The 17306-nt window shown below is 44.3% G+C and overlaps 2 protein-coding genes across 6 annotated transcripts; both read right to left on the minus strand.

The window, feature by feature from the left end:
- Positions 1–57: 57 nt before the first annotated feature.
- chd1l (chromodomain helicase DNA binding protein 1-like) lies at positions 58–13208 on the minus strand. 3 transcript variants are annotated; one of them, XM_052073016.1, is made up of 26 exons: positions 12992–13208; positions 12772–12884; positions 12547–12653; positions 12355–12460; positions 12259–12290; positions 11871–11952; positions 11649–11811; positions 11282–11437; positions 11097–11186; positions 10913–11009; positions 10280–10353; positions 10096–10206; positions 8252–8366; positions 7834–7987; positions 6760–6958; positions 6534–6679; positions 6223–6374; positions 4471–4679; positions 3659–3757; positions 3429–3499; positions 3183–3297; positions 2565–2673; positions 2004–2222; positions 997–1078; positions 751–900; positions 58–329 (listed from the first exon to the last, which is right to left on the minus strand). In XM_052073016.1, the coding sequence occupies exons 1-25, from the start codon at positions 13083–13085 to the stop codon at positions 775–777; spliced, it is 3021 nt and encodes a 1006-aa protein (XP_051928976.1). In that variant the 5' UTR covers positions 13086–13208; the 3' UTR covers positions 58–329; positions 751–774. The 3 variants fall into 3 exon arrangements, with proteins under 3 accessions (XP_051928976.1, XP_051928975.1, XP_051928977.1); XM_052073015.1 differs by having other exon boundaries at positions 6211–6374; positions 12992–13207; XM_052073017.1 differs by lacking the exon at positions 12992–13208 and having other exon boundaries at positions 6211–6374; positions 12560–12653; positions 12772–12803.
- Positions 13209–13774: 566 nt separating this feature from the next.
- sft2d2a (SFT2 domain containing 2a) lies at positions 13775–17246 on the minus strand. 3 transcript variants are annotated; one of them, XM_052073131.1, is made up of 9 exons: positions 17161–17246; positions 17001–17088; positions 16837–16926; positions 15435–15520; positions 15095–15176; positions 14534–14569; positions 14382–14440; positions 14272–14301; positions 13775–14098 (listed from the first exon to the last, which is right to left on the minus strand). In XM_052073131.1, the coding sequence occupies exons 2-9, from the start codon at positions 17064–17066 to the stop codon at positions 14059–14061; spliced, it is 489 nt and encodes a 162-aa protein (XP_051929091.1). In that variant the 5' UTR covers positions 17067–17088; positions 17161–17246; the 3' UTR covers positions 13775–14058. The 3 variants fall into 3 exon arrangements, with proteins under 3 accessions (XP_051929091.1, XP_051929092.1, XP_051929090.1); XM_052073132.1 differs by lacking the exon at positions 16837–16926 and having other exon boundaries at positions 17161–17245; XM_052073130.1 differs by lacking the exon at positions 17161–17246 and having other exon boundaries at positions 17001–17154.
- Between the last annotated feature and the right edge of the window lie 60 nt (positions 17247–17306).

Consider the following 17306-nt stretch of genomic DNA (forward strand, 5'->3'; position numbering starts at 1 on the left):
ATCTGTTGCCATTCCTAAAAATTTGACTTTACTATAAATGAAACCTGTACATTTAAATACTTTTGAAGCATATTTGTTTTATTATTCCATTCCTACTGTACTTGAAGTGTGTTTGCAGGAGCTGAAATCAATTTAGATGAAATGTTTTTGCTTCATTCACAAAGGATGTGAAATAAAAATCAATGACACTGGACAAAGATAAGAAGAAGAACAACGCAAAGATCTGCAGTCCTCTCCAGGTGCCGCTCCTGCTGTGGAAACGACTGAACACGAGTGGTCCAAGCGCAGATCCCTGTGGGACTTCTACACAAAGCTTCTTGATTACCAATCTGGAAGCAATAAATATGTTTGAAACCCATTTCAGGATGTGGTGGTCCAGTTGCATGAAAAGCCACATTCAAATCTGATAGGACAAGTACAGAAACAAAAACTGAACAGGCATATTCAAGTCAATATGATATTGACATAAATGCAAGCCATAAAGCATTAATTTGATATCCTGTTATGGTAGAGGGGTACTTTTCTCAGTACAACTGTCTTTTTTTTAACGGAAATCAAAGGAATCTTTTTGAAGTATATCTATAGGCGCAACCACAAGCCCCAAAGCAAAACACATTTTTGTCATTGTGTGCACTTGGAAGTCTGCGTCATCAATCACTTTCTGACAGCTGGAGGTACCCCGGTGCCTTTCCAACATGAAAGGGTGTACAGGTATCCCCAGACATGCATTGACGAGTGAATTGCTCTCACCTTTAAGTAAAATACGCACAATTATTATTCTGTTAGCGCGTGTGTGAAGCGTGCGCTGTGGACTAGTCTCTGTTGGGAGAAGCAGGCCTCCAGCCAGTCCTTGCGCACAGGCACGACCCGATGGTAGCGTCGCGTCAGCTCACGGAGCTCCTGCTTTCGCACACAGCAAAAAACAAGAACGCCCTAAATGATCACCTTTAACATCAATGCGTTGTCAAAGATGCTAAAGATTCCCCGTGGGGTAACCTGAGACTGGACTTCGTGCTCCACCTCGGCGACGATGTGCGTCACCTCATCGCTCATCACCTCCTCTTCGTCGCCGTCGTAAGTGCACCGCGGCTAAGGAAATCTTGAGCTGCTAACTCGTGTATATATAAACGCACCCGAAAGTTAAGACGACGCAGTAGAGCGAGCGGGGGGGGGCAAATGTAGAACGATCAATTTTGATATAGCAGTAGTTCAAGTTATTTCCAAAGTAATTAATTTTATTCCAGTGTGTGTCCAATTGTTAAAATGGCGACGTTAAGTCCGTGTCATGGCGACGAGTTATGTGCTTAGTTAGCATTCTATGCTAAGTTCGGTACGACATAAGCTTCGCTCTAACTTCTCTCTCTCCGTAAGTAGGCTTAAGTTTATCGTAGTGATTTTTGTGTAGTGAGCCACTATTTATTTATTACGAGCAGAATCAGAATATTTGCCAGGTATGCAAGAAACACACAAGAAATTTTACCTGGCGGGACGCTGTAAAGCAAGCTTAAGTTATGCCACGACTGCAGTGTGAGTCATGCAATATTTTATATTTATACTTAATACTATTTCGTTGTTTTTAAACACAATTTTCCACCTATTGAATGTTACTCGACGTTTTGGATAGAATTTTTAGAGTTAAATTTTTTCAAAATGCATTTCAATGGCCATATATGTAAATGTTTGCGATTTGTGGGCCCAATACCCTCCAAACACTAAGCGTTGAATATATTATGAATAAGTTGTTTAAATATATTGGTCCAGCTTCTAATTGGATTGGTGATCCGTTGTCGTTTTTTAATCACCAACTGTTGATTTTGTAAAGCTTGTAGAGCTTGTCTCTTAGTGGCAAGTCTAAGTTGTCAAATGCTGATGGCCTCATATCTGTCCAAATGACACAAACCAAAATAGAAAAAAAAAAATAAAGTGCAGTGACTTTTGGGACAGCCTGTAATATTTCCAGTGTGGGTTTTTTTTTTCTGCACAGATGCGGTTGTCAAGGATATGTGATGAGGTAGCGGGCCAGTCTCTTCCTGTCCGTTGCCGTCAGGTTGTAGAAAAACACATGGATTCCCCTCATGAAACTCGGGAGCTCACAGGAGGTCCGGGGGGAGGACGGGCCGGCCTGCTGCGCATTTGCGGTCGAGCTGTGCGCCTGCGCTTCCAAGGAGGAAGCCGAAGCGGTGGCGGGGGGGTCGGCCGTGTTTTTGCGACTGTGATAGTATCTGTCAGCTAGGTTCAGGGAAGGAGGAGGTCCAAAGGGGCGTTAATGGGTGAGGACGTTCATACATCGTTGAGGTAGGGTGGAAGAATTTTTACGTTTTAAGAATTTTCAAAGTTGGAAACGAACAGGAATTTAGGGGTAAAGCAGGAATTTACTCAAGTGCAGTCTACGTCTAGGCAAAATTACAGACAAAAAATTATTAAGCAAGTATTCAAATTTACAGGGGGAAAAAGTAAAAATGTTATTTTTAAAATTGTGTCAGGCCACTCCCCAAAGACGACACTGAACTACAGATGTGCTCACGTGCCACTTGCAACCCCCCCCCCCCCCCAAAAAAGGATACATGAACGTGGGGATGCCTCTGGAAGCCAGATGTTTCCTGATCAGGCGCTCCGTGCCGTACCAGTTGAAGCCCTTGGTGGCGTGGCCGATGCGAGGCAGGTGCACGCTCGCTTGAGGATGCCGAGAAAGAGGAAAAGGGGAAATTCTCAACAAGCGTTCCCATCATTTGTAGTCCTCGCTCCTATTGAAGTCTCAGCCAAACATTCCGCTGTAGCCACAAAGGCACCGCGGCAGTGACGAGAGGGGGGTGGGGGTGGGGGGGGAATGTCCCAGCATATCCCGTCAGTCGAGTCTAACCGTGAATACAACAAACTGCTGTGGCGGCGACAACAAGACGTTGCTCAAACACGCACTTTGTGAAACTAGAAGACGTGCCAAGCCAACAATTTTCGGAACCAAGTCTACTCTGTGCTCGTAAAAAAAAATGTTTTTCTTGAATGAATAAAACACTGTATTGTAAAAAAAAATGATACAATTCTCTTTCTTGGAGAAAGAAAGAGCAACTTGATAAGAACGTGCCGTATCTGACCGCTGCAGCTGTTTTTTTTTTTTGTATGATCCGTGTACCTAATGAAATGTCCGACTGAGTGCGTTTGTATTTCCGAGGATGCATTTCCACCTTTATTCCGTTTGGCGGCGGCATGAATCTTCCTCAGGCCTTGGTCGAGCGCCGTGAGGAAGATGCCCGACAACTTGTTGTCTCGGTCTCGCCGCTGCGCGACGACGAGGGCCAGCTGAGGAGGATGTTCAAAAGCCCAAACTCAATGCAAATATCTTGACAGACGTCGCCGGCTGTATCGCAATGGAAATCAGGGGGAGGAAGTAGTCACGCACGCCCTCGCGCGCACAGATGCTCGGAACCTACGTGATCGTTCCCGTCCAGTCGGGACTGTTTGTCATCGATGGGGAAAAACAGAACGCTTCCGAGGTCCAAGTCTATGGAGGGGGGGAGGATGGGGGGGGACAAAACAATCGATAGCTTTTACAGGTCGTCTACAGAAGGAGGTTGAAGGATGCACGTTGAAGACTTAAGACTTCTACGCCATTATGCCAAAGCAAAATCTTTTTTTTTTTTAATTTTAATTTCTCTCCTACCGTTCATCTCTCCCGCCAGCTCGTACTGCCGTCGAGGTTCATCCGAGCGCACCTCCAGCGCGGTGAACAAGCCTCCCTTGCCCCACCAGCCCGAGTCATCTGACAGCAACGCAAAGCGTTACATGAGTAAGTCACTCGGTTTATTCATTCATTCATTCATCTTCCGAGCCGCTTGATCCTCACTAGGGTCGCGGGGGGTGCTGGAGCCCATCCCAGCCGTCTCCGGGCAGTAGGCGGGGGACACCCTGAATCGGTTGCCAGCCAATCGCAGGGCACACAGAAACGAACAACCATTCGCACTCACACTCACACCTCGGGACAATTTAGAGTGTTCAATTAGCCTGCCACGCATGTTTTTGGAATGTGGGAGGAAACCGGAGCACCCGGAGAAAACCCACGCAGGCCCGGGGAGAACATGCAAACTCCACACAGGGAGGCCGGAGCTGGAATCGAACCCGGTACCTCTGCACTGTGAAGCCGACGTGCTAACCACTGGACTACCGGGCCGCCCTCACTCGGTTTATTTTAATGCATTTATTTTCAAGGCACCATATTTCTTTTTTTTTAAAGATTTCATTTGAGGGAGGGAGGGAGGAAAAATAAAAGATGAGGTGATAATGCAGTGATAACGACCCCCCCCCCCCCCAACCGTTCATCAATGCGACCGGAATGAAACTGAGTTGGACACCCCGCTGATAATCGACGGGCGCAACCGCAATATAGTGGAGAGGGAGCGAACGCACTCACATCATGTTTTTTTTGTTGGGGGGGGGGGGGGGGGTGCGCGCGGAAATGCTGTTTTTGGTACATACCGACACAGTGGACAATGATGGCGTCCCCACGCGCGGCATGAGGATGCGTCACGTCTCCCAGGACGTAGTGGATGGCGCCGCTCTCAGAGTCGGCCGAGCTCACGCTGCCGCCGTCCTCCTCTTCGTCTTCTTCTTCGTCATCGTCTTCATCGCTGTCCGCAGACTTCAGGCAGCGAGATCGGTAACCGCGGGACGCCCACCAGGCCAACCTGCGTGCAAAGACGGCGCCGATTACAAGACGGAAGAACGCTGCAAACGTTACAGTATTTACTTGCGGCAAAAGGATCCGCGTCACGGATTTTGATGGCCCTTTGTGCTTTAGCCAGAACAGATGAGAACCTTCCCAAAAAGGTTGAAAGCAATCGTCCCAAAATTCAGATTCAGTGTGAATGGTGGAGTCCAACCTTTGAGAACTGCTTCATTACGTTGATGTTCGCTTCGGAACAGTTTGTCGTTCACTCCCCAATACGGTGGTACCTCTACGTATGAAATTAATTGGTTCTGGAAGAAATTTCTTAACTAGAAAAGTTTGTAAGTAGAGGGGTGTTTTCCTCATAACCAATGGCATGCCAGGATGGCGCTAGCTAATAGCCAATAGCAGAGCAGCGCTCAGTATGTTGCGTTCAGGAAACTCGGAGCTACGAGTATTAGCCCAGACTGTATTTTTCCCATTTCGCGTCTTGAAATTTCTTTTGTTAACAAGAGGCAATATTTTCCTGTTGAGGTGTTTCGTAACTTGTACTTTTCGTATGTAGAGGGGTACCCGATGTATTGTGGATTTCTCAACGATTTATAGAGCACTTAAAAAAAAGGGGGCGGGGGGGTGTCAAATTCATTTTTGTCACGGGCCACATTGTAGTTACGGGGCGTTATGACTGAACTTTTTGAAACCAGATAACCGTTTAATCGCCTCCACATGTGACGTACCGCAGCGCACAACAAATTGACGGACACCTCGTTTTGAAATCAGAAGGCGAGAATAATGACTAATAAGGAGGTTGGAAATGAGAAAATGCTTCATACAAACAACAATAAATAACAAAATAAATTAACGAAAGCCAGTAGAAAGCAAGAAAAAAAAAGTTAAACAATCACTTTTTTCATTGGGGTTTACTAGGATTGATCTGTCAGCTGGTTTGATCTCTTTTTAAAATCTGCAAAAAAAACGGCGACGTATTCTCCGATTTGTTTATCGGCCGTCGGAATTTATCGCTTGGCCTATCGTTTTTACAGTCGGCGGGCAAATCTGAATTCCAAGTTGCAAATCTTCAGCGGAGGACCGTCATTGAGAACAACGAGGAGAGGCAGAGAAGGTCCCCAACTATTGTAACCTCTGGTTAATAGTCTGTGTTCCCACAGAGCAGAGAGAATATATGCCTGCGAGTATATTTTTTTTTTTGTATGTGCTGCTACACCGTGGAAAAGCAGGAAACGTTTGAAGGTTAATAATTATTGTATCGTATAGCTAAGCTCATTTCCGTTAGCCCGTCTATGGCATTTTTCGGTCTACCTTAGAGTTGACCGAGCAAACATGCGAAAATAAAATTTTGTGTTGAAATATTTTGTGCCGTCGCAGCGCTCCGAGTCACAGAAGCTACATTAAGTTTGCGTACTCGCTTTTCATGACATCTGTCGGGTGGCGTGTCGTAAGATTTTTGCGGAGGTGGGGGTTGGGGGGGGGGGGGGTAAAAAATGAGCGCGGGCTCAAAAAAGGTTGGGAAACACTGTGCGGTCTTTTACTTTTTCTTGTACTTGTGTTCCTCTTGCTTCTTCTTGGCCTCCGCCTGGTATTTTGCCCGCTTGGCCGCCGCCTCCTGGCGCTTCCGTCGCCGCATCTCCAGTTCCGCCTGGGTGAGAGGGCGCCGCTTCCTGGTTGGGAAGATGAGCCCCGCTGCCGGCAACACCTGCAAAAAATAGTTCGACAGATGCTGTCGAAAAAGGAAATTTCCCAGACACGTCGCATTCCCGCTACTTGAAATATCAGGTATGTTCACGCCCGAAATCAAAGTTGGGGATTCGGAGTGGCACCGAGTGGTCGATTCGAACGAGAAAGGAAGTCATACCTCGGTTTTGTTCCGTAGACTTCGACCCTCGGCGCCGGCGTTCTGCTGCTCGGCCAGCTGTTCATCCAGCAGGCGCTGGAAGGTGGTCCGGTCCTCCGAGCTGGGGTCCTTGCTGTAGTCTTTGCCCTCGAAGCAGTACATGTGGTCTGCGAGGACGATAATATACGGCGGGAGAGACTTTAAATGCCAAAAATTGGGATATAAAAGTTCCACGGCGGAGACGTACTCTGCCTGTCGGATTCCAAGTCGCCGTCATCGTCGTGGTCCTCTCGCAAGGACGAAGGTTCTTCGCCGGCCTCGTCTTGGTCGTCCGTCCAACAACCGTCGCGGGAGGCGCCGAGGATCTTCTCCACTTTCACGTGCTGGATGGAGCTCTCGCCAGAGGAGAGCAGCTTGTCCACACCAAACTTCAAGATCTCACCGAGCTAAAGGAAGGCAAATTTAAAAGAAAGACGGCATTAAAAGAAAAAAAAAAATCACCTTTCTTCACTAAATCTGCCCATCGGAAAGGTGCACTATAAACTCAATATTGTGTAACAGCATTCAAAGAGATTTTGGAATATTTTATATACATTTTAAAACCTATTTTGCTTTCGGAAGCCACATTTATGAAAGACATAAAAGATCCCAATATTCAATCACAATATTTTGCGCTATTTTCATTCCGAATGCCAAATTGGACATTTTCCATCCATCTTCCGAGCCGCTTGATCCTCACTAGGGTCGCGGGGGGTGCTGGAGCCCATCCCAGCCGTCTCCGGGCAGTAGACAGGGGACACCCTGAACCGGTTGCCAGCCAATCGCAGGGCACACATAGACGAACAACCATCCACGCTCACACTCACACCTAGGGACCATTTTTTAGAGTGTTCAATCAGCCTGCCACGCATGTTTTTGGAATGTGGGAGGAAACCGGAGCACCCGGAGAAAACCCACGCAGGCCCGGGGAGAACATGCAAACTCCACACAGGGAGGCCGGAGCTGGAATCGAACCCGGTACCTCTGCACTGTGAAGCTGATGTGCTAACCACTGGACTACCGGGCCGCATTGGACATTTTACAACTACGCAATTTAAAATTTGTATTTTTTTTCTGAAACCTGATCATCACTCTGAATAGCGCAAATGCCAATTTTCCTCATATTTGTCTTTTGGGTGATCACATGATTCAGCCCTACGAGCTCTTGACTCGCGACACAAAGAGTCAGAGCAAAACATCTCGTATCAGCGCAAACAGGATGTGAGGTGCCTGTCATTGAAATACAAGGGGAAGAGATGGGGGGGGGGTGATGGGTGCTCACATGCAGTCCCGCCGCCGCCGACTGCACTCGCTCCAGCAGAGAGAAGCGGCCCTCTTCGATCACCGCGTTGGTGAGTTCCAGCTTGGAGACGGCGCGCGAGTACATGATCTCCTCCACCGTGTCTCTGGCCAGCAGACGGACGACCTTCACCGGCCTGCAATCGGGATTTCGAAAATTAATATGATCAATTAGAAAATAATAATAATAATCAATTCAGGTACTGATGGATCTGTTGCAGGTTAATCATTATTGCTGCACCAAAGGGTCGGAGAGCCCGTAGACTCAATTCAGATTTGTTTGTAAAGACATTTTGCTTACATGTGAGAAGCTAATCGCGAAAAACGTGCAAAGATGGAGAATGAACCCCCCCACCCCCCACTCCGCAAAAACCATCCTTAATTATATCGTTGATGAGCACCTGTGCTGGCCAATCCGGTGGCAGCGTGCGGCTGCCTGCAAGTCATTTTGAGGGTTAAAGTCGCTGTCCATGAAAATGACGGTGTCAGCGGCCGTGAGGTTCAAGCCGACGCCTCCTGCACGCACACACACACACACACACACACACACACACACACACACACACACACAGTCATTTATCAGATGAAATAGAAAAGTTCCTTTTACTTGAACATATTCTCCCACATTCCAAAAACATGCATGGCAGGCTGGTTGAACACTCTAAATTGTCCCTAGGTGTGAGTGTGAGTGCGAATGGTTGTTCGTTTCTGTGTGCCCTGCGATTGGCTGGCAACCGATTCAGGGTGTCCCCCGCCTACTGCCCGAAGACAGCTGGGATAGGCTCCAGCACCCCCCGCGACCCTAGTGAGGATCAAGCGGCTCGGAAGATGAATGAATGAATGAATGAATGAATGAATATTCTCATCAACAGAAAAATTGGAGAAACTTCGCAGAGGTCTCCATTTTTTCCCCCCCCAGAGCTGTCTACATCACGCGACTTTCCAGAGTTAGCAGAACTTACCTCATAATCGGTGATGGGCGGTTAACACTATCAGACGCATCGATCTACATTTATAACCGCAATTCAATTACTGGCTCTGTGAAACTGTTGTTTACAGATTGCCAACTGTCTCGTCTCTTCATTTCTCTCGTCTGTACCACTTCCACGACGGGGATGTGGATATTGGATCTTTCATCCAATAAGATGTCGAGATCTGTGTTGGCACACGAATCGACTCTCCCCGGCGCCTTGACAATCCCGTCGTGTCATCTGTGTTAGCAGTAGGACCGTTTCACGAGCCAATCACATTCGATGTTATCAGTATTTTCCCGTCACCATTTGTTTTCATTTTTGACTGTCTAAAGATTAAAAAATACATTTTTAAAAATCTGCAAATCAGACAACCGATTTAAAAAAATATCTGTTTAAAGTTATTTGAACGGTTATACCATTCATTCATTCATCTTCCGAGCCGCTTGATCCTCACTAGGGTCGCGGGGGGTGCTGGAGCCTATCCCAGCTGTCTTCGGGCAGTAGGCGGGGGACACCCTGAATCGGTTGCCAGCCAATCACAGGGCACACAGAGACCAACAACCATTCGCACTCACACTCACACCTAGGGACAATTTAGAGTGTTTAATCAGCCTGCCACGCATGTTTTTGGAATGTGGGAGGAAACCGGAGCACCCGGAGAAAACCCACGCAGGCCCGGGGAGAACATGAACAAACTCCACACAGGGAGGCCGGTTATACCAATATTTTCATTTTTAGCACAAGTTAACTCATTTAGTACCAGCCAATTCTAGACCAAGTCTGAAAAGACGTTTAAAAACGTCATTGGGAGTGAATGAGTTAATATCGGCACCATAGATCAACTATTGGCATCCTTGACGACGAGTCTGTTCCTATCGGCCCTGAAGAAAACAGTCCATCTATATTTTACATTTTATTTTTCATTTGCTGCGGAACGTTTACGTGGTACCCTAGCGTGCTCTTTAGATTGCATTTTGATATAGTTTGTAGTTTGAGAGGCTAATGCTAGCATTAAAAAAATATATATACCGTATATAAAAAAACAAAGTCGGCCTCCCTATTGACTATCGGGCAAGTGACAGGAAGTGGCTGCGCTTCACACGGCGCGATGGCCTTGTTTTCATCGGTGAGCATCATCCTGCCGCAGCTCTTATCTGCCGTCATCAGGCCCTCGCTTTCCTCTCTCTGTCGTTCGCTCGCACGCGGCGCTGACAAGCACACGTTTTAGCTGATGATGCGAGATGCGAAGAGCGCGCAACTTCGCCCCCCACCTGCTTTGGTGCTTAGCAGGAAGACAAAAATGTCCGTGCTGCTGAAGTTCTTCACCGCCAGGTTGCGTTCTTCGCCTCGGACCGAGCCGTCCAGGCGCTCGTAGCTGAACCCTGCACGGGGGAGGTAGTTCGGTTTTTTGTGCGGTCACAATGTGAGACACCCCTGCTGGTTCAGAGCGCTGACCTCTGTACTCCATGTAGTCCTGAAGAATGTCCAGCATCCTGGTCATCTGAGAGAAGAGCAGAACACGATGGCCGCTAGAAGAGAGCAGAATTTTAAAAAAAATAAATACATGTTTGAAGGGATCCAATTGAAATAGGAAGCCGATTAAAATGCTCCTTCAAACAGAAGTTTGTAAAAATGTACAGGAATGAAATTGTCCATCAGCTCATTAAATTATTCCTTAATGCTAAATAATTTAATGGATTTGTCCTATATTAACATTTTTAATCTTTTTTTTCAATACATTTTTTCAATAGTCTTTAAATACATTTTCCTTGATTTACTGTCATTTTATGTAATGGCATTTAAAAAAAAAGATAAACTCTTCACTTATCACTTTATTTTTAATTGATTTGAATTACTTTTCTTGAATGCCGATTTAATTAATGGTCAAATTATTTAATTTATTACATTTATCTAATGACATATTCATATCATAACATTTATATTGAGTTAATGGAATTTTCCATTCGTTTCACTATGTGCCGATCGGCTTTTGTTACGCATTTCAAGACCTTTTCCTGTATTTAAATTTCCAGCAAAAGTCGAGCGTTCCACTCCGGTCCACTCGGCGGCGGCAACAAAGTCACGTACTCTTGCTGCAGGTAGGTCAGCATGCTGTCGAGGAGGCAGAGTTTGCCGCTGGCTTCGATCAGATGTTCCCCCATTTCAAATGGCTCGGGCTCCACTCCTGGGCAAGGATGAAATAAAAAAAAACATTGAATCCCCCAACGAGAACCTCGGATGTGGCACCCGAAGGAAGGCTGAAGGTCCTTACCATCAAACAGATACGGGTGGTCCACGCACTTCCTCAGCTGAATCAAAATGTTCAGCAGACGGGTCTTGTTTTGCTCGCTGCCAAAAGCCTCTGAGAGAAGCATGCAGATGTGCCAGGCACATCACCTCAGTCAAATTGCTCCTTTTGCTGCTCTCTGTGTGAAATGGACTGGAAAGGACTCTCACCGACATCCTTCATCAGGAGGGCTTTGTAGTATTTCTTTTGCAGCGCCGACATGCCGTGGTACACCACCAGTTCTGTCTTTTTGGGCAAGTCCACCGCCACCTCCGACTTGACCCGGCGGAGAAAGAAGGGCTCCAGGATGCTCTGGAGTTCGGCAGCTGGGTGGGGCGACACACGACATCTGACATCCACGCTTGTATGTAAAACGTTTTTGTTTTCTCATTATTTCATAACAAGAGTGGCAATGTAACAATGCGTACTTTAACATTGACGTGAAGTTGAAAACGATGAACATGCTTCAACTGAGTTTAAAAACTTGATACCAAGGAGTAATAAGGAATCACAAATGAATTGACAATGACATTATACCAAGTGCGGGTCGACTGCGCACATCGACGTAAGACTGGGCGAAGTCGTCGGCGTCGTCCTCTGAGAAGATGGCGGGCTGGATGAAACTTAGCAAGGAGTAGAGCTCCTGTAGGTTGTTCTGGATGGGCGTGCCGGTCAGCAGAACCCGGAAGCCCACCGAGAACTAGACAGGAAGTCATTAGCGGGAGCAATAATGAAGACGACGGTGGTGCCAGCCAGTACCTCCATCAGAGTCTTGCGCAGCAAAGAGTTCTGGTTTTTGAGCCGGTGAGCCTCGTCTACGACCAGAACCTTCCATTTAAACCTGCAGGGAGGGCGCCAACAACGAAACGTTATGAAAAGCAATTCCAATTCCATGATTCCAAAGCTCATTGGCTGCGAGAGAATGAATAATTGGTGTTCCTACCTAGCAGATGAAATAACAAAACACGGACTCCCTCTAGTGGGGAGTTTGGTGAACTACAGTGTTTATAAACAGACAGCGAGCACGGACGCTATCTAGCGGGCAAGTTGGTGAATTACAGTTTTCATGAACTTGACAGGGATGGCGGTGGAAGCAATTTAATGACAATTTTAAATACGACAATTGAATTTTTGAGCAGACACTCACCGTCGCAGGAAGGAAGCATCTTTGAGGCAGAGCTGAAAAGCAGATGATTTTTAAAAACAGAAAAATAAACAAACACGCTCGTCCATGCTCACACACCTCGTATGTGGTGAGCAGGACAAGGAAGTCCTGCGTGTCCCCTTGGATCTCAATCCGTCTGTCTTTATCTCCCTTGTAGCACAGCACAGTCAAAGATGGCGAGAAACTGCGGGGAGGGGGGGGGGGGTACGATGCTGAGACTTTTACAAGCGAACATGATTATTTTATGTTATGGGACTTGAACATGTGTACCGTTCCAACTCACTCCTCCAATTCTCCATGACGGATAGCGGGCTAAGAACCAAAAACGGACCTTTAACATCAAGCGCGCCCGCCATGTACACCAACAGGCTGATGGTCTGAAGGGATAAAAAACATAACAAGGACACACCCACAATAATGTGGATCACACAATGTGTGAACCACATCTAAATAGCTTTAAACCCAATATGGATGAACGTGTTCATTGTATCAAACCTGACAAGTTTTCCCCAAGCCCATCTCATCTCCCAGGATGCATCCCTGCTGGTTTTTCAGGCACTGAGTCAGCCACTGGACGCCATGCAACTGGTAAGGCCTCAGCTGGATCCCTATTTGAAGGCCAAAACATTCAAATGACACAAAGTCCACGTTAGCTTCCTGACGACTGGATAAACTCATTGAAACTTCACGTTGAGTGTTGCGTTCTAAAAGTTACCCTTTAAACCCCAACGCTGCAAGTCGCTCTGAGTCAAAGTCGTTTTCTTTTTGACGGGCACGCTGTTTTTAATCATCAGCAATAATTCTTTCATGTTTCCACACCGAAGGGACCAAAACGAAACAAAAACTACTGTAGTGTACAAAAGTGCGTTCTGAGGACCATGTCCCGGACTAGTCGGTCAAACACTTCCGCCTTCATCACGTGGTGCAGGAAGTTATTCAAAGCTTCCCGCGACAGTTGAAAAGTTCAGGTTTATACCACAACGATGCGTTTTTCAGCGAGCTAAAGCCGCCCTATTTTGTTATTTTCACATCCGAGCCGACAAATAATTTAGTCATGTTCTCAAATCAGGTGTGATATAAAAAAAATGAAAAATACAGACGAGACTGCGAAACACTTCCGCCTCTGTCACGTGACTCGGAAAGTCTGAACTGGTTCGCTCCATACGAAAGGTCACAAACTGCAAAACAGTCTCGTTTTTGGGGGCCGTGTTTTTTAGTTGTTTTTTTTAAATTCCGTCATATTTAAAAAAAAAGATCTGGGGAAAAAAGAGAAATTGACACTTGGCGTTTCGCAAGTGTGTTTATAAAGAGACGAAAATCTCTTCGCTTGCCTGGGATTTTTTTTTCAATTCTTTGTTACAATCAAATGGTACCATATCGTTCAATCCACTGAAAATAAATTTACAAAACTAACTGAATATACAACACAATACTTTTAACATGTATATTAAAATAAAATTAATATTTGGAATTTATTTGTGAAATGAAAGTCACGTGATTTTCATTTTCTTAATTTTTATTTTTGGAAACAACAAGTTGTAACAATTTGCAGTAGCAGTAACATGTAACAAACATTTTAATTTAAAATGGACTATACATACATCAAAATCCAACAGGTTTTGTACCGCTAAAGCATAGTTTTGTTTGAACATCTGACAAAATGAGGCCTAACAAAATATACATCATGGACATGCACCCCACTAACTTGTTAAAAATAAAATATGGGAGGTTGGGGAAACCTGCCCCTTTCAAAAAAAAGAAAAAATACTGATGAAACAGTCCTCATTTCATGCACATGGCCACCAACCTCAAGATGGCGTCCCTGCAAAGTCATTTTTGACAGGTTAGAACAAAGCTACAGCAGGTATTGCTGCTACACTAGAAAAAGTTCAATTGAGTATCACGTGATTACATGATCAACCAACGTTTTACATGATACTGCGTATTCCTTTTCAAAAGATATTGTAACTAAGTAACAATGTTAAAATGACAAACCTGACAAACGGGATGTAAGAAAGGCTGTACCTGGAAACAAAACAGCATTCTGAGTTCAACACCCTTGCAAATGGGAGGCGGTATTTGGAAATGAATGATGATCAACTCACCAGGTGAATGACAACACTTGCAGGATGACAAAAAACAACGCCAGACCAAAGTTTTTCCACTAGAACAACAACAACAAAAAATGCAGTTTCTGGCAAGTGAACTTTAACAAAAGGTTTGTCAATGTGACATCATGACTCAGGAAGTCACTCACCCAGAAAGCGGCGCACAGCGTCAACACTAGGCAAGTCTGGAATAAGAGTATGAAAATCACATTTGCACAAGCATTGAACTAGAAGTGTCAAACTTATTTTAGTTCAGGACTCACATTTATCCCCGTTTTAACGCAAGTATATTTACAGCCTGGCAAGTTAAATATATTGACAATTCCAAATCGTTCTCATTTTTACCACAATAATTTCTTAGCCTGTTGCAAATCGTTTGAGCACTCTGAAATCTCATATTGTTAAAAAAATAAGTACTTTTTCAGCAGTATTATGAGTCAATGTTTTAATTACACGTGCAACTCGAAAACCAGATCTATACACTGCATGTACCTTTTACAAAATAACTTATAATCTAAAAACCATTGTCAATGTACAGAAATGTTTACAAGGTGGCCCAGAATTTTTTAATGAAGGAGGCTTACGTTGCTCCTAAAGCATGCCATTGTTTAGCTTTGTGTATCAAACTCTTAATAACAGTCATTTTCAGAATGCATTGAAGTGGACTTCACTGTACTTGTGTCCTTTTTTGTGTGTGTGCATGTGCTCACAATCATGATGGTGGTGGCCAGCGCTCTGGTCTTGTCACACATCCTCTTCAGCTGCTTCACGGGGCCCATCAGGAACATGGTGCTATGTGGCGCAAACAATCATGGCGATACAGCATTTAGTAGAAATGAAAATAAGTCTACACACCCACTTCAAGTGCCAGGTTTTTGTTAATTTCAGTCTTCAATCTTCCACCATTAATGTGACCCGTACAACACAACAACAACAACCAAAAATGGACCTGGCTTTTGAATGGGGGTGTGTAGACATTTTATATCCAACGTATGAATATTGTACATCAATAGTGATGAAAAACAATCACATACTGGCGCACGCACAAACCTGCACAGGGCACAAATGTTGCCAAAAGTATAAAAGACGATGAAGAGGATGAGGCCGATCCTGGGGAGGAAAAGTAAACATACCCCCTGCAAACACACATAATGCATACTTTCTTTTGAAAAGAGCAGAAGTATTAATAAATGTGGTGACATTTTGTGAAGTAATGAAAATGATACAAATCATATATATATATTTTTTTTTTTAAAGATTTCTCATAGATTTCTAAAATAGTTTCACTGCGGTCGAGAACATTTTCTGAATCAAACCATCACGTTAAATGTAACTTTATATAATATTTTTGAATGAAGATAAAACAATTGAAAAGATTTGACAAAACGAGTAAAATAAATACCACACCGCATGCAACATTTGCATTTTTATAATCATTCACGATTTTGTATTTAAATTTCAGCCTGCTGCAATGCTTTGTTTCCTTTGTTGTAACGGTTTTAAAATGAAGAATAATTGTGCATAAAAAGTACAATACAACATCTAGTCAATACATGATAGAAAAATTAAATGTAATTTAATATTCGAAATGACAAAATCTTTTAGATTAAAAATGTTCGACACAAAACAACTTTGACTTAAATAAATATCAAATTTTGTATTTGACAACCATTGTCAATTCATTTTAAACTGGAAATATATAACAATAATCCATACATGTGTACTTCTAAATAAATACCTAATAATATACAGTATATCACATCCGTACTGTAGTCATTGCCCTGCGTCCTGGGGCTATCAATAAAGTTTTTCGAATTTAATATTCGAAATGACAAAAACATTTTAGATTAAAAATGTTCGACATAAAACAACTTTGACTTAAATAAATGTCAAATTTTGTATTTGACAACCATTGTCAATTCATTTTAAACTGGAAATGAATAACAATAATCCATACATGTGTACTTCTAAATAAATACCTAATAATATACAGTATATCACATCCGTACTGTAGTCATTGCCCTGCGTCCTGGGGCTATCAATAAAGTTTTTCGAATTTTAATATTCGAAATGACAAAATCATTTTAGATTAAAAATGTTCGACATAAAACAACTTTGACTTAAATAAATGTCAAATTTTGTACTTGACAACCATTGTCAATTCATTTTAAACTGGAAATGAATAACAATAATCCATACATGTGTACTTCTAAATAAATACCTAATAATATATCACATCCGTACTGTAGTCATTGTCCTGCGCCCTGGGGGTATCAATAAAGTTTTATGATACCGAATAGCACAACTGTGACCAAATGACCAAGGCAAGGCAATGCTGCATTCAAGTTCAGAACATCAACAAACATTCCTGAGAGCGAGTCAGACGAGTCGAACGACAAGAGGCTTTTACCCCACGCCAGCAAAATGTCCCCCGTTTCCGTGTGAGTCTTACGAGAATGGCGCACGCTCCTCCGATCACAAAACACGCGATGAACCCTTTCACGCGCGTCCCCCAGCCCAGCGTGGATGCCTCGTTCACACTCTGCACACACAATCGAGTCCATTCAACCATCAAATCAATGGCGACCACAAACGAATCCGCCGCTTTGGTTTTACCTCCAGAATCGTCCGATCTTCTCTGCGCGACTCCTCGCCGCTTAAAACCGACTTGAGTTTATCCATAACCGAGATTTCGTTGGAGTTGCTTTTTGAAAATGCCGATAAAAAAATTGGGAGTATTTCTTTTCCTCCCACCGCGCAGCCCGACGTGAACTACCTGAGCGGCTGGATGACGTCACCACCCGCTCACCTGAGACAGTCAGACAAGTCGCCCGACTCTTGACTGGTGGAAGCGTGCCGTTGCCGTTGCCATGGGAACCAGAACCCTGACTCTGCATTTTCAATTGAACTGATTGAGCGGAA

The sequence above is a fragment of the Hippocampus zosterae genome, chromosome 8 (genome assembly GCF_025434085.1).
Source record: "Hippocampus zosterae strain Florida chromosome 8, ASM2543408v3, whole genome shotgun sequence".
NCBI classification, from domain to species: Eukaryota; Metazoa; Chordata; class Actinopteri; order Syngnathiformes; family Syngnathidae; genus Hippocampus; species Hippocampus zosterae.

Coding starts and splice junctions, on each gene's coding strand:
- chd1l (XM_052073015.1), bottom strand. CDS start 13,085: ATGAAAGAATTATTGCTGATGATTAAAAACAGCGTGCCCGTCAAAAAG. Junction 12,461..12,546: donor TGGAGGAGTGAGTTGGAACG/GTACACATGTTC, acceptor CCCTCCCCGCAG/TTTCTCGCCATCTTTGACTG. Junction 11,438..11,648: donor GCGCAGTCGACCCGCACTTG/GTATAATGTCAT, acceptor CGCCCCACCCAG/CTGCCGAACTCCAGAGCATC.
- sft2d2a (XM_052073131.1), bottom strand. CDS start 17,066: ATGGATAAACTCAAGTCGGTTTTAAGCGGCGAGGAGTCGCGCAGAGAA. Junction 16,927..17,000: donor AAGATCGGACGATTCTGGAG/GTAAAACCAAAG, acceptor TTGTGTGTGCAG/AGTGTGAACGAGGCATCCAC. Junction 14,099..14,271: donor TCTTACATCCCGTTTGTCAG/GTTTGTCATTTT, acceptor ATGACTTTGCAG/GGACGCCATCTTGAGGTTGG.